Genomic DNA, 16,445 nt, shown 5'->3' with positions numbered 1-16,445 from the left:
CACAGGCAGCATCCCCACTCCAGGAGCCTGACGCACTGCACCCCGCCAGGGGTAGAAATGGGCAGGTAGGCAGGCTCCAAGCTCGGGTTCCTCTGGGCACAGTTATAGACAGGGCTAAAGGGATGGGAATTAGCCAAGAGGCATATATGACAAACCATGGATTTATTGGGGATTGGATTGGATTGGATTAGCTTCCCCCCATCTTCCATCACCATTATCACTCCTGAGTTTTGATTCATTCAGAGGAATCAGGTCAAGTTTTTACTGGGAGCTGGACCCCAGTCACAGAGGCAAGAAGGGAGGGAGGGCCAGAAGCATCTTCCCAGGAGTGTTTTCTTGAGGGTTAGAAAGTCCCAGACCCCTCCTCGCCCCTTTGGTGCCTGGAGCCCGAGCCTCAGAGTCCTGGAGCTGCCCAAGGTAGGCAAGCCCTTGGAAACCTACCTGCAGGTTGTGTGGAGGGGTATGATAGTAGGCACATGCTGCAGGCACAGACACAACACAGAGCTGGACATTTACTCACACACATGTGCACGTACACACACACACACCCCACCCCCCCCAGCCAAAATTCTCCCGCCAAGCTTCTCCTTCATCGACTGCATGAGGTGCATTTCTGGAGCAGAGGTTCATCATTTACTTATTTGCTAGGGCACTTCTAAGAGATTTTAGGACCTTGTTTTTCTTTTTGCTGGCAGGCTTACCCTCTTTTAGGGAGACTGTTCTAGGCATAGGCTTTCTAACTTGCTTTATCAAATACAAAGCTCAACCCCTGAGCCCTGCCTACACTTGGGCTAGAACATTATCCCTGGCCAACATTGCTCTGGCACTACCTCAGAAAGGGGGCTAGGAAGTGTTTCATTAGCAGGAGTCTTTGGGATGACCTCTTTGTAAAGGACAGTTTCAAAGGCAAACAAAAAAATACCCCAACCTTGATGAGCTGGGCACAGCACTGAATATTAGGGCTACGAGAAGCTTCAGTCGTTGATTCGATTTGGCAGAGATTTGGCCCGATTCAGTGGCCGAATCTCTGAATCAAAATTGAATCAGGAGACCCTTTAATCTCTCCGAATTGAATCGGAACCCTCTGAATCAATTCAGAGAGATTCGATGATTTCGACATAGACACAGCTTTAAATGTTTTTTCTTCATACCTCAAGGTACCAGGCAGCTCCTGAACGCTGAGATGCTGGGGCGGATGGAGCTCCAGCCCCCCCACCATCGCAGCATTCATGAGCCACACCTGGTACCTTGAGGTATGTAGAAAAACTTTTAAAGCTGTGTCTATGGCCAAATCACTGATTCTCTGAATCAGCATCTAATCTTCGGATTCAGATTTGGCCGAATCAAATTGGGAAAGTGATCGAATCACTGTCCCTGATCTGGGCCGAATCTGAATCTTAATCGAATATGGCCCATTTCTCACACACCTACTGAATAGCCCCTCAAGCAAGCTGTTCTACTCAGAGAAAGAAATTAGGTTGGGCAGGGAGGGGAAGTCACTTGTTGCTAACTCAATTTCTGTTTGCACCTGTTGCAACCCCTCAGTGTCAGCAACAGGAATCCGGGTTTCTGTTTCCCATAGAAAAATCTGTCTTTTCCTCTTTGAAGTGGGAAACCGTGGGTTTTCCCTTGCAGGCTGGCAGCAAGGAGCTGCTTGAGGCTGGAGGAAGTGGGAGGAGGGTAATCAGAGGCAGGGGGCACTACGTGTGAGTGAAGGGGGCAGTGGGATGTCTGAATTTCCAGGATCCCCAAATTCATCACCATCAGCAATCTCTCACAGTCATCGTTGACTGTCTTCCATGGCATTGCCTCCTATAACCTAGTCCCTGGTTCCAATAATATATAAGAGGTTTGGTTTTTTAACATATGTAGAAGAATATTTGTTACAGGACTGACATTCCAATCTTCACAACAGGAAAAACACAAGTGGCTCAACCTTGCAAGGGACTCATGGAGACATCAGAAGTTAAGAAGGTTCAGTGCCAGGCAGGGTCAGGGCCATAATTATTTCCTTTTAGATTTTGTTTGATCCTGATGATTGTACTTAAATCTTACATTACTTATATCTGGCAAACAGCACTTGTGCTCCCACGATAATGCATCATTTAAAAATATTTTTTTAATCAGTTCTAAAAGGCACCTATATATACAAGTATATAGTTTATGTATATAAGACTCTAAATAGCTAGGGCATGGCTATAGGTAACTCTGTCACAAACTACCCATTAGCTTATTCCTTTAATTTGATGCAAGGAAGGAATACCTTTTTCTGCTTAAACCCGCGCCCTCCTCCCCTTGAGCTCGGTAACAGGTGCTTAATGGGGAGGTATCTACTTACACAAAGGGAAAAGACTGGCTGAATTTTAAAAAAGCCAATTCTAAGTCAAAAACAGAACTATGCTTAGTATTTTTCCCCTTAATAAATAGCACAGCAATCCCAAATAAGTGGCATGAAAAGCTGTTATGAATCAGGCTCTGTATTTACATTTCACTGTTTTACTTGTTGTAAATATTATGTGCAAGTGCTCTAAGGGCCAAACTGCTCTTTTGCTGCCAAAATTAGTAGTTTAATGATCTGAATAGCAGAAGCTGCCAATTATTGTATTCCATTTTAAAGTGCAATTTAAAACTAATACATGTAATTATAACAACTTTTGTGTAAGTTTATTATGGCCCTTCTAAAACAAAATAGCCATAAACACTTAACTTATGAAAGTCAAGAAAGCTACTGATAGCTTATTTATCCATTTGGACTACTGTGAACAGAGCTGGAACACTCCGGATGACTATTTCACCTCCCCATCACCAAACATTTTCTATAATGCAGTCATTCTCTCCACATAAAAACTTACCTGACACAGCAAGCATTTTGGCTTCAAGTAGAGCTGGTAGTTGGGTTTCAATATCACTCACTTTCCTCCTCAAAGTACTGCAGAGTTTCTGACTGGTACAAACCTAGATTGAGGCAGACAGCCATGATATATAATTCATTCATGTAAAAATATCGGGCAATTTAAATGGGGCTTCAAATTGTCTTGGTTTATAGACATGACATAACATTCTAAAACAAGATAGCAAACCTTAATAAAAAGTGATCTGTGATATTTCTATAAAGACTCAGAGCAGAATTCAATTGCTTTGCTATGCATTCTATTATAAAAATTAGAAAAGATTAATGTTTTCTTTGCAACCCACAAGAGAGAACTAATGCAGAATGTTTCAGTAGTATATATTGAGACTGCATATAAGAGAAAGGCTTGTCATTATGAACTTTGCTCCAATGTCACATTTTTCAATAATGCTGCATGGTAAAAATGGAATTCAAGTAAATGGGGGGTTGGAATTTAAAATTCACTAACAAAGACAGTATTGGGAATTTACTTATGAAATATGCTGTCTCCAACCACTTAGCTGCAATTACCAGATTCTGGTCTTTTATTACAGGTGGGCAACGAACGTCACCTATATTATTAGTTCAAGAATCTATAGTGTTTAGAGTTCATTAGATGCTGTTGGATAAGTGTGCAACACTAGCATTATTAGGAAAGTCTTCTAGGTTCAAAACCTTCAGTAGATCTATCCAGAAAACTGGAAAACATGTAAGAAAGCAAGCAAAGGAGAACAGTTCATGGAGTAGGGGCTGGAAAGATCAGGAAATGACAGTGGAAGCAAATACAAAGGAAATGTATGTTACTGTTTCTGATGCATGCCAAATTCCATGTAGAATCCTTATCTTTTCTTACAATTCTCATAAATTTCAGAACTCGCCACTACCCGCAGACATAAGAACTCCCAAAAGGGGAAAAAGCCTCTTCTACTACACTCTTCTAGAAAGGAATTGTATCAGCCTGGCAGCTGACACCTTTGTTTTAAGAACAGTCATCAATCATTTGCTTAAAACTGTAGCTTACACTTGGAAAAAATATAACAGTGGATGGAAACAAGTATCAAACAATAGTAAAAATGGTACTAAAACATCTTTGATAAGACTAGATTTGAGCTGCTGTGTCAAGAAAAGCTTGTTTGCCTTTTACAGCCTTGATAATCCATGTTCCTCAATAACAAGAGGTGATGAAATATGTTGCATATAGAAAGAAACAAAAACTCCACTGATGTCTGTTATATAAGGTCTTGTAAATTATTCCCTTGTACCTGAATTATGCTTCAGACCCTGGCACTGTAAGAATATAATTAGATATATCCTAGAGACTTATGTTAACTATATAACATTAACTATAAAATGTAGATCTTATTACATTTATTTATAATATTCCATTATTTTAAATAAAAGCATCTGTTAATCATAATTGATTCAGCTATTCCTTTAGTCAACAAAACTATCCTTCAAGCTGTCACTATTAATATATAACCTCTCTGAATATTCCTATTAAATTGTAATGCAGATAGTTCTAGTCACTGCTGTATATAATTTAGCTTTGTTCATCTCTAGATAGTCCACATTATTTTCTGCTCTAATTTATCCAATAATTTTCTCATGATGGTGAGGAACTATAATAGTCAGATAAATGTGCCTAAGAAAACTGAGGGTTTTCTTATTCTCAAGTCTGAAATAAAATGTAATATTTTTACTGATTTCCTTCTAAATGGCGCTCTCTCTCTAGGGGCACTGGATGGCTCAGGGGATTGGTAATTAAACAAGGAATCTTTCACCTCCAGGAAATCAGCATGAATATGTCCCATGCTGGTAGTAACTTAACATCATTACCATGGGACAGCTGTTTGGTAATTATGTGAAATGAGTTGGTAGATTTAATCAGGTTCCTAGTGAACGGTGTGTCCACATCACAAGCTCCACCATCAGAACTGATGCTGATTGGCCCTCTTGTTACCAGCCTAAGTAGAGGCACAATGGAATATATGGAAACTCAGTTATTTCTTAAGATGCTTTCTGTAAAACAGGAGTAAGGTACATTGTTGAGGCTCCCACAGTACCTGTGCTTTACCTGTCCTTCCACTTTTCCACTGACCATCAACCCCATCAGTATGAAAAGGGATCTTTCAACAAAACCAAATGAAAGAGAAGGGGGAAAGAAAATACTAACGTAGCTTTATCTTGGCTGATAACAACTACATGTTAATAGTCATAATGTTTAAATCCCCATGGGCTTTTGTAGACAACATGGGGGTTTAATTTTTTTTTCAAAACGCTGCTTCAATTTAGGGTGAAGTAAACCCATGCATCGTGTACACCCATGTCGGAGCCCGATCCTTACCTGCCTCTCCAACAGTGGGGAGGGAAGCACCAAGCTCTGTGCAGCTCAGGGGCTGTGCTAGCAGACTGTGCAGGCAGACCAGCAGCATGGAAAGCAGGCTCCACAGAAGTGGGGGGGGGGGGGGAAAAAGTGGCGAGGCTGATCTCCTCCCCCCCACCCCTGGAGCCTGCCTGCCTGCCTGAGCTGCGCGGGGGCCCGGTGCTTCCCTCCATAGCTGCAGTGCCCCCCAGGACTGGCCAAGCTGGGTGCCAGTGGGTAGGTGCCAGCGGGGGATGTGCTGCTGCCATGGAGGGAAACACCAGCTGCCCTCCCCCTCCCCCTCCCCCCGGCAGCTCAGGGACCGCTCTGCCCGCCAGCAGCTCACTCTCCCCTCTCCACCGTTGCAGAGGCAAGTAAAGACTGGGATCCGACACGGGTGTACATGAGGCAGGGGTAACTAACCCTTTGAATATTTACTGCATATTGTCAGTGCAGCATGGATGGGTATTTTTTAAATGAATGTATAGATATATAGAGATATAGATATCTGAAAAATGCAAAGAATAACTATATAGATACAGATATTCTTTGCATTTCTCAAATTCACCTTTCCAAAGATAATTTAATCCTACAAATGAACCCTGCAAACTCGCACTTACATCAGTAACCAAACACGATCCCAGTGCAGAAGCTGAAACCCACACGAGTAAGAATTTGAAGGATCTAGCCCAAAGAAAGAAAATACTGACACAATACTGACAAAACTGCACCTCTTCCATGTGTGATGTTAATTCACAGTGGCAGAAATGTAGTTGGAAATGTAGTTGTGGGGGCTAGAACAGTAAAATTAACTCATTCTTTCAAAACGACTGCTTAGAAAAACAGAGAAATAAAGACTGTCTATGTCTGAAGCAAAGGGCAGAATCTCTGTCAGTGTCATAATCTAAGTAATGCAGTAAAATATCATTGCTTGTTATCAGACAAAGTCCTGTATTAATTCTTGAGGGAAGGGAGTGAGTGGGGGAAACTGTTCACTTTACTATGCTAGGTTTGGCTTTTGCTGCCTCAACTCAAAAATGACATAGGAGAAATAAAAAAGGTAAAGAATGGCAATGTAAATATTAAAGGCCTGGGGAAAGGAAGCAGCTGTCAGGAAGGAGAGGAGATTTCTCCTTATGATGAAGAAGGTAAAAAGACCTATAATGTTCTTTACTCTGCTCTCCTTCATACTGCCCCCCCCCCCATCCCCCATTTCCTGGAGCACATGTAAAAGTGCCCATAGAAAATGTGGGTTTGGAAGGGACCTCAGGAGGTCATTCAGTCCAACCTCCTGCTTAAAGCAGGACCAGCCCTAATTATATCATCCCAGCCAAAGCTTTGTCTAGCCAGGCTTTAAAAACCTCCAAGGATAGAGATTACACCACCTCTCTAGGTAACCCGTTCCAGTGCTTTACTACCTTGTGAGATAATTCTTCCTAATTTCTATCCTAAACTTCCCTTGCTGCAACTTGAGACTATTGTTCCTTGTTCTATCATCTGCCACCAGTGAGAACAGGATTAGATATCTATAGCTACACCTATACTTTATATTATTAGACGCATTTTAGTTTTAATTTAGAGAGACAGAGAGATTGGACTAATATTTGAAGTTACCACAAGGTGTCCCAGAGAGTGTGAGCAGTGCTCATCTCTTTGGGAAGCATGAAGGACTGGCTGGGTAAGGTAGAGAGTAGAAAAACCTCTCAATTGTTATCCTAAATTTTTAAGCTTTCATTTAAAAAAAATGAAGTCTGTTATCCACATGTCTACTCATTAAAAGATATTAAAATAGAAAGCAAGGAAGTATTGTATTGTCATATAATGAAGGTATACACCAGCACTTCCCATGCATGTGTCTATGCAAGTAAGGGAGCAGGAATGCAGTGATATAGGGCACTGACAGAAGTGACAGTTTGTCATGCGACTGGGCCCCTGAAGTATTCTACAGCCATGTACTAACAGAAATGCATGGTTGCAAAACTCTTAAAAATACCCAATCATTTGACAACCTGAACTCTCTGAAACAGAGCACCTTCATTAATGTCTGTCAGTGAGTCCTGGGAGCTGGAGGTGCTCCAATCCATCTGTCCCACCCTCCAGCATAGGCTGAGCAAACCCCAGACAGAGCTCTCTCTCTGTGTTCCCTTCCCGCTTCCCATTCTGAAGATAGCACCAGAGCTAGGAAGGGGAAGGGGAAGGGGCAGGGCTGGTGGAGCGTGGCTTCAGACACATAGCCTCTCCAAACTGGAGCTCAATCCCCCAAACCCTCCCCCCTGTTGAAGGAGCACTATAATTTATGGTGCATCCTGTAAAGTGCCATAAATTACAGCAAGGAGAGATGAGATTAATAGTCTTTTTACAACCCATGCCAGAGCTGTTAGACAGGCAGTGTATGACTGGTTCAAATTTCTTAAAATGGGACTTAAGCTTCCAAAGGTTTCAAAATGTTGAATTAGAGAGAGAGGGATGGAGAGAGCTAGAAGTGCAACCATAACATTTCAGGATATAAACAGATTTTTGGTCAAGATCAAGAAGAGAATTTTCCCTCCTTAGTACGTATAGCATTACAGAATTATGGGCATAAAAATAATTCAAATCTCTCTTCAAAACGTTGACAACTGACCACTGTCAGAACAAAAGTAGCATAATGTTCCATTCTTATATATGCAACTTCTATAACCATTCTAGTGGTTGGAGAATGTAGAAGAAGAAACTGAAAGTCAGAAGGGAACTAAATGAAAACAACAGCATCCATGATGAAAATAGAAGTATATTGCAAGCCTCACAATACTTTTGAATTCAATTTGAAACCATCAAGAACCAAAACTCCCTACAAAAATCTGCAAGTTACTACATGTCTTAGTAACTGTAAAAATTGATAGTGTACATACTGTTTATATCCACACTGAGTATGACAGTGGGCACAAACAAGCTATTGTACAGATCAAGTATGCATTCACATGCCCAAACCATACAAAAATATGTATAAATAGTTTTTTGAATGAGCCATTTCTTATTTCTTGGATAGAGTTTCAAAAAAATTAGTCTTCTACATGTGTCATTTAAGGAACCTGTGTTCAAAAATGAAACTCTGAATCAACTGAGCACAAACTACTGTGATGGACTACTAGAAATACAATGGAACCAGGGTCCCTATCTCACACAGTACTTTTGAAAATCCCACCTGTCATGGATCAAGCATTTATACCACTATGTTTTATAAAAATGTGTGAGCCATGTGATAACCAAGCCCCCAGCTCTGTAAGTTATGCGTGGCTTTACTTTTACTAGCGACATTAGTAATGGGATATCTTGCCTGCTTAAATTTAAGCATATGCATAAGTATTTTCAAGAATCAAGGCCTCCAAAGGGATGATATAAAAATGAAGGTCAGTACAGCAGAACATAGAAATGCAATACAATCCACTGGCGTCAAGAAAATTATGACGCGTTACATGAATGTGTCTAGTGTTTTACTCTGCTGAGATTAAAAAGGAATTTCTCATAATCACCCCTCAACTTGATTTCGTTTCCACCAACACAAATTCCAAATAATTCCTCTGCCTTTAGAAGAGTTATGCTGGAATTACACCTGCAGAACAGGTATGAGGATAAGCCCCTCCACCCTGAAAATGAAGACATTCAATTGTTATCAGAGTTCACTTTCATTTCATAAAGCTGACAGCTCTTTTCTAAACTGAGGCCAACAGATTGGATTCCTGAGTGAACATGAGCCAAGAAATGTTACATTTAATGCACTGCTCCACCTGCTTCCTTTGGCAGACACACATGCATTTACGCTGCCTTCACCAGGTTTAAATTTCCCTTTTTTAAATAGATGTTTAAGGATATTTACACATGAAGAAAAAAAAATCATTCAGGAGAAATCCATATATTTCAGCCTTTCAAATTACTAAATATTACATTAAAAAAGTAAAGCATTATCTTAGTCTCTTAAATGTACTGAAAAGAATGCTAATTGACATATACTTACTTTGGCAGCAGTTTCTTTAATGGACATGCCGAGTGACTGTTCTTTTTCCTGAAGGCTAGAAGGATTAAAATAAAATAAAAATGTTGACCTTCTCCACTAAATCATGCTCTGTTACACAATACACTTTTTTCCAAATAGAAGCACAAAGGTTTCTAAATGACTCATCCCAGCATGAAGGGCCAATTTCAAGATAAAATTCCTATTTAGTTCAAATTCTCATTCAGTCTTTATAATCAATAACATTAACATGTGGATCATCAACATGGAAAGTCACTCCTCTTCTCCCCACCCCACCCCCCACCTCATTCTAGCCTCATTTTTAATTAAATAATATATTGAGTCAAATATAAGGCATGGATTTTTTCCCCCGTTCAACATGGGTGGGGGGAAACCCCTGTCTTGGATTTGAGTACCAGTCCAGGGCAGGCAGCTGGGGCTCCATGGGGGAAGCAAGTGGCAAGGGGCAGGTGGGGAGGTAGGGCAAGAGGAAGACTGCCTCCTTTGTCTCCCCCTAGTTTTGCTTTCCTTACTCCTTGCCACTCAGGTGCAACAGTGGAGGGGAGCTTGCTTACTTCTATGCTTTGAGAAGCACAGTAAAACTAGTCAGCAGTCCACTTTACCTCCTGATTTTCATTTACTATATAAATGCAAATGTTATTTCTATTACTCCTACTTATTAATTATACAGCAGCAGTGCCTAGGAGTGCAGGCCAGGGACCAGGACAACAAAGTGATGGACCATTCACAAACATATGACTTCCCCAAAAATTGTGTAATAAAATTACTGGGTTTTTTTGCATATAACTATTATTCTTTCCTTAGAAACCATTGCTGGAAATTACAGCACACATTATATGCAAGAAATACAGTAAGAGCAGTTTTTACCTTACTAGACAAAGGTAAAAGTAAAATCTGCACAGGACTGCAAAACAATGAGTAGGCTCAGCTTCATAGCTGCTGCTTCTCAGGTACTTACTACAAATGAGAAGTACAAATACAAAGAAAAGATTCTTTTCCTTGCATTCTGCCTTTCTAAAACAAGCTGTGTTTTATTCCACGGTATGCTGTATGCTAGGAAATATAGCATCTTATTGTAGTCATGTTTCTAACACTGGTAGAAAATACCTGAAATCCATCAAGCTGTCTTCACTAAAAAAAACCATATGAAAATATTTCTATTTTGATTCAGCAGTGTAATACAAGACCAAATATTTGGCCCGCACTACTCAACTGTACGCTCAAGCCTTGCAGGTACAACCCACTTGTGCACAAAACTAAGAGGCCTACTAAATTGGGGCATGGATCAATGAATAGACAGTGATATAGGCTACAGTGGCCACATCTACACAAGATGCTGACTGTGCAATCATTACTGCACAGTCATTTAATACTTCTATAAACAAGTAACCAGAGTTACTGCACAGTATCATTGTCAAACAGCTTTTAAGTAACACTGACTGTGCAGTAACTTGTTACTACTGCACAGCAGCACTGCATCATGCTTCCTGCCATGTTACGCTACTTGCACAGTAGTAACAAGCTACTGCTCAGTCAGTGCCTCATGTAGATGGGGCAAGTATATACCATATTCTGAACCTGTAGTGTGAAAAAACCTTAGGGGGAGGGACTATTCAGGCAGCAAAGACAAACACTCAAAAGTTAGAAAATGTCGAAAATGCAAGCTTCATTTGACCCCTTACCTCATTGCTATATTAGTGAACTATTTAATTTCATGATCACATACTCACTACTATATTTTTTATAAACCTGACTCATTCAGCACACATTCTAGATGGCAGTCACTTCATAAGCAGCAATTGATATTTCATTTTACGTGTGGCCCAATTCCTAACTTAAAGCATTTGAGTGCTTCACAAAAATGCCTCGTTTTATGTAAAAGCTATTAAGTCACAGATTCATGAACATGAAGATTACACAATAATTTTGAGTGCTTATTTTGTCTTTCTTAGCCTGATCTTTCTGAAAGCGTAATAGGAATAGTGCTTTATGTGTTCAAAGCATAGCTTTCAATGCCTTCACTTGCAGTCAAATCCCAAGCACTCTTGTACATCTAAGATCCCAGATGTCTTAAGCTTGCTACCTAGAAAATGAGGAGCACTGTTAATGACTTCCTGTAAAAACGTGGTTTAAGTATCCTGCCCAGACTTATATAGAGGCTCGGTAGCAGAGGCAGAGACAGAAACCAGCTACTTGAAGTGTCAAACCATTCCTTCCTCTCCTGCAACTCCATCTCAGTCACCATCTAATCAGAGAGGTGCCAACTGTGTGTTTGCTTGCATTCTTGCTGCCACTTGCAGGGAATGAAAGGCCCTTGGAGGGGTGAAGCTGAGGGGCTCCCCACTGCCCATGAATTTAAATCATTGCTCCCAGCAGCCCAGCTAGGGCTGCCAGGCATGGGGAATCAAAGCCTCCTGGCAGGCAGAGTAGAGGGGCTCCACACATCAGGTAATTTAAACTTCCACATCTAATCGCCCTGACGTACAGAGATTTAAATTCCCCAGTGAAGGAAGCCCCCCAGCGTTCCCTGCTCCTGATCAGGGCAGCTTTGGATTGCTTGGAGAGCTGCAACTGCCATACGGACTGGTGTTGACAATCAGCTGACTGTTGGCACTGGCCCCCAGGACAGCCCTGGGACAGCTGAAGATTCAGGGCTGCCCAAGGCCAGAGGGGACAATCAGCTGATTGTCAGCTCTGGGCTGGTTAGAGAGGCCTGTCAGGGGCTGATTCTGCCTTGAGCCCAAGATAGCCATGGTGTGTGAACATACCACACATTCAATTTAAGGCACTGTACAAACCAATCACAAAAATGTTCTATATCAGGGGTTGTCAACTGGGGGTACGCATTCCATATTATATGTGGATGGCAGTCCCACGTCTTTTGACGTCTGTACACATGTTCCAGGGTGGTGGAGGGAGGGGACACACTTTAATTAGTGCCTGCAGCATCTTTTGTATTCAGCATCCCACACTTCAAAATGGTGGTGGGGGCGCTGTAACTAAAGCTTGTTCAACGACCTGCTGGAGTGTGCTAATTAGCACAGCAGACTCTATTACCTGTTCTGACGTATGCTAATTAGCACACATAGGAGCAGAAGTCCATCACGTGTGTAGGTGCCCTTTGAGACTGGTTTCCTATTTTATGGAGCCTTAAATTGACACAATTGACACATTAATCATACCATGAATATAAAGTGCCACAGAATTGTGTATCACTACCTCAATTGCCTAGAAACGTAGTAACAATAATAAAAGCATCTCACAGCAAATATAGCACTCCAGGATTGATATACAGTATTATATATATAAATTCAGCCGTTTGCTGACTCTTCTCATTCCTGAGCTATTCTACAACCATGTATTGATGATGCAAATCTACTGCAGAACAGAATTAGGAAGGTACTTACAGAAAGACCAATAATATATGATCTACCTCTTCACTGCTCAACTCAGCAACATTATAAAAGAAGAATACCTCCCATATTTATATTTGCCCCAGCACTCTTGGCAATAGTTACAAGCTGATACACATTTCTGAGACATTTACATAGCACAGAATAGATGCAAGGTAACTGTGAAAACTACAGGCCATTTACAAAAAAAAAATCTGTGGTTATGTCTACAGTGAAGATTGCAGTGTAGTGAAAAGGTCCCATGATCAGCCAAGATGCAGCAGCAATGAACTCTATATGAGCAAATTTCTCCATCAAAATCCTTGCACCACAACTGGAATGATATATAGTCCAACTGTGTCTACTAAACTATGAATTGTCTTTTTACCAGGCAAAGTTTAATCCAAAGTAATTTATTTCCACAGGGTTTTGTGCTCCCAGATTGTACCAAAAAGAAATAACAAAAACTTTTATCATCAAGAGAAAAGAAAAATATCCAATTCATATGACAAGACAGCCAAGATCTTCAGCTACTGAGCTAAAGACCCTAGGTACATTAGCCATCACAGCCTGGAGCTTCACATGGGCTAAACTGCTTTAAGTATCTGAGCTAGCTCATGTAAAACTTGCTCAGGTATCTCTACTTTACACCATATAGACCTATCCTAAGATAGAAAGATAGCTAAAGCAGATGGCATAGGTGGCAGAGTATTTATAAAGTTCCTCTATCAAAGTTCTAAAAAGTTCTGTAGGTTGGAACCTTTCCTATACATAGGCAACACGACTAAGGTACCTACAATTGAAATTATGCTATTTTCACCTTCTTGTGCCTCTTAGATGGATGCCAAAGGGGATGAAACAGTTAGCACTTCTTTTTGCAGCTACTGGATAGTTCTCAACCACTTTAAGTGTATAATAATCATAATTTGAGCTGGTCATGTTACATAAAAAGAACTGGGGACAGGAGGCAAGCAGTGTGCATAATTGAATAAATAATAGGTGACTGCCCCGATTGTTCTGTAATCGAGTTTTAAAATACAACTGTAAAAACCCAAAATCTAATACAATGTGAAGTATGGTTATAGACAGAAAAGTAAGTTTATAAAATGGTCCTTTTTCATTTAGTAGATTTTTTTGTGTGTCTGTACACACACACACAATCATGTTTATTATTATTTCACCGAAAACAAATGCAATTCTATCTCTTTTTACTCATTTGTACAGCCAATACAGATATGGAAAAAATAGGATTTTTTTTCTGGCTTCCACATCTGTAAAAGCACTGTGAGCTATGTTCTGTCTGTGGAATCTATGGGCATTTATAGACATGCTCCAGAAAGTGGGGGGGAGGGAGCTTTAATTGAAGCAGCTCCAAAAGCATCTCGTATCAGAATCCCTGAGCTTAAGAGTGGCAGCGAGGGTGTTTTAACTAAAGCTTGTTTGACTCCAATAGCTCATTTGGCTCCCAGAACCACTCTAATTAAAGTGCCCGGAACATCTCACGTATCAACGTTCCCACACCTAAAAATGGCAGTGGGGGTGCTTTAACTAAAGCTTGTCAAATGAGCTTTAATTAAAGCGCCTCTGCTGCCATTTTTTAGTACAGGGGCACTGATACAAGAAACCCTGGAGTCTGCTGGAGCGCAATAATTACTACATTCCAGCGAACCTGATTGAGTAATTACAGTGTGTTGTGTACAGGCGCCCTTTTTTACTAGTGATGATTGATAAGCCAGGAAAAAGCCAGCTAAATGTTCAGGTCCAATACAGAGTTGGCAGACAAATTAAAGGAACACTTTTGTAAAATCAAAACATTAGCATTATAAAATGGAATCCTATAATGCCATTTCATTGTTCAGCATACAGCTACATGTTTAGAGAATTAATACTAGAAATTAAAATTAATCTGAGAAATATAGTTTTGTTATGTTGAATATAAATCATAATATTTTTCTAGGAAAAAAATAACATTGGTCGCCCAAGATGAAGGATGCTGTTTGAGAAAGGTGAATGTAGAGTGCCACATTTTTAAATTATATAGTTGGAAATTTGCACTAAAAACAGTGAACACCATTTTTGACAAAACACGTAATAGGCCCCCAAAGGCTTTAAACAAAATATTGGAGCAACGTACCCTTCCATAATCTAAACCACAAAGAACATTTGCAGTTTTTTTATTTGTTTTTGTGTTTGTAGACAAATACAATTCCCATTCAAAACTAACTATAATTCATTTTGGTGGTATTTTATCAAGCGGCTTATTAAAGCATACATCCAAGCACCACAACTGGAAGCATGAATGAACAAATCTGGTGTACAAACTATAAACTATCTTTCACCAAAAGGTGTTCATATCCAAGTCATTCGTTTCCTCCAGTTTCTGTACTCCAAGCTGTGCCAGAAAGAAACAAGTTATAAAGAAAAATATCCAACTTGGATGGTAAGACTACTAAGATTTTTAGGTATGGAATATAACAACTGAAGTGAGACACTAGATACTGACTCGGATCTTGTAACAGGGGTCTTTAATAACACCTGACTTTTCAAGTGATTGGAATCAGGAACTCTCAAATCTCTTTTTACAAGTACTCCCATGTATCCTACCTTTATTACAAGAGTAACACTCTGGGCCCCTCTAGATATTCAGATAAAGGCGTGATAGGATCTGATGCACGATCCTCAGTCACATGTATGGCAGGAGGCATGACGGTGGGTCCCAGCAACATGACTTATTACTAGTGCAGAGGGCAGGGTGGATAAAAATCAACTATTTAAAAAAATCTGATTTTTTTATTTAAATCAGATTTTTATTGTATTTATTTTTGTTAAAATGCTTTAAAAAATAAACATATAAAGATGGTTTTAATTTAAGATATGTTAAAACTCAAAGATATAATCATGGAATAGGGAACATAACTTCTAATTATATACTATTTGAGACAATATATTCATGTAACTTTTTAGAAGTTTATAAATAGGTCACAACAAGCCAAGCCATGGACTGTATTAGGGGCCCAATCTAACGGGTTTCCCAGAGGCTCCTCTACAGATTAGTAAAGGTTAAAGAAAACCACTTTACCCAATGGGACTCAGCGCTTAGTCTAGAAGATCCCATTAAACATCTCTGTGGTGCTTAGTTTCAGTTCTCAAACTCTGGATTTTTGTCTCCAGAGATCATAGGCAGACAAGGTTCTTTGGGTAAATGATCTTTTATTAGACCAACTAAATAGTTGGAAGCATTGTTCTTTGCAAGTTTTGGGGCACAAATGCCCTTCTTCAGGCACAGGGAGAGTTTGTTGGCTCTAGAGATAACATCCTTGTTAACAGCAATATAAGGAGATGAGAGATAACAGACATGATTACCTACCCATCAGCCCTATTCAGTGACGTACTGTGGGTCTCCGTGCCTAGGGGCCAATGCTTGTATTTGTCATCCCCCCCTCCCCATCCATGGCCGACTGCTGAGCGGGGGTTGGGGGTCCCCCCAGCAGCCGATTGCTGGGCCCAGAAATGCTTGTGGTAAAATCGGAAGTGCTACCGGTTCCCGTCCCCCGCCCCCCCCGGCTCAGTACACCACTAGCCCTATAGTCTCTCTGCAAGTTTGTGTACACAGTCAAGCCCTTACCTTTCTCTAAAAGTGCAAAGTTTCAAGAATTTAAATGAGTAAAGGATATCAAACAACAAGAATGCATTTTTTGTAGAAAACAATGATTAAATCAATGCTTCCTGACCAGTGATTTAAATTGCAATTTAAATCAAATCTGCCCTGGCAGTGGGATCCTGGGATCA

The 16,445-nt window shown here is 40.4% G+C and overlaps 1 protein-coding gene across 4 annotated transcripts in view; it reads right to left on the bottom strand.

Moving 5' to 3' along the window:
* DISC1 (DISC1 scaffold protein) overlaps positions 1-16,445 on the bottom strand; it is a 376,514-nt gene that overhangs the window by 203,850 nt on the left and 156,219 nt on the right. For all 4 annotated transcript variants that reach the window (XR_009455877.1, XM_059715412.1, XM_059715415.1 and 1 more), the window contains exons 8-9: positions 9,247-9,301; positions 2,853-2,955 (exon numbers count right to left, since the gene is read on the bottom strand). Coding sequence is in view for 3 of the 4 variants with exons in the window: in XM_059715412.1 (XP_059571395.1) it covers positions 2,853-2,955; positions 9,247-9,301 (158 nt within the window). In the remaining variant the exon portion in view is untranslated. The remainder of the gene's footprint in view (positions 1-2,852; positions 2,956-9,246; positions 9,302-16,445) is intronic.

This window comes from Alligator mississippiensis, chromosome 1 (genome assembly GCF_030867095.1).
Source record: "Alligator mississippiensis isolate rAllMis1 chromosome 1, rAllMis1, whole genome shotgun sequence".
Taxonomy (NCBI): Eukaryota; Metazoa; Chordata; order Crocodylia; family Alligatoridae; genus Alligator; species Alligator mississippiensis.
Note: the sequence above shows the minus strand (reverse complement) of the source record. Positions and strands in the feature narration are given on the sequence as shown.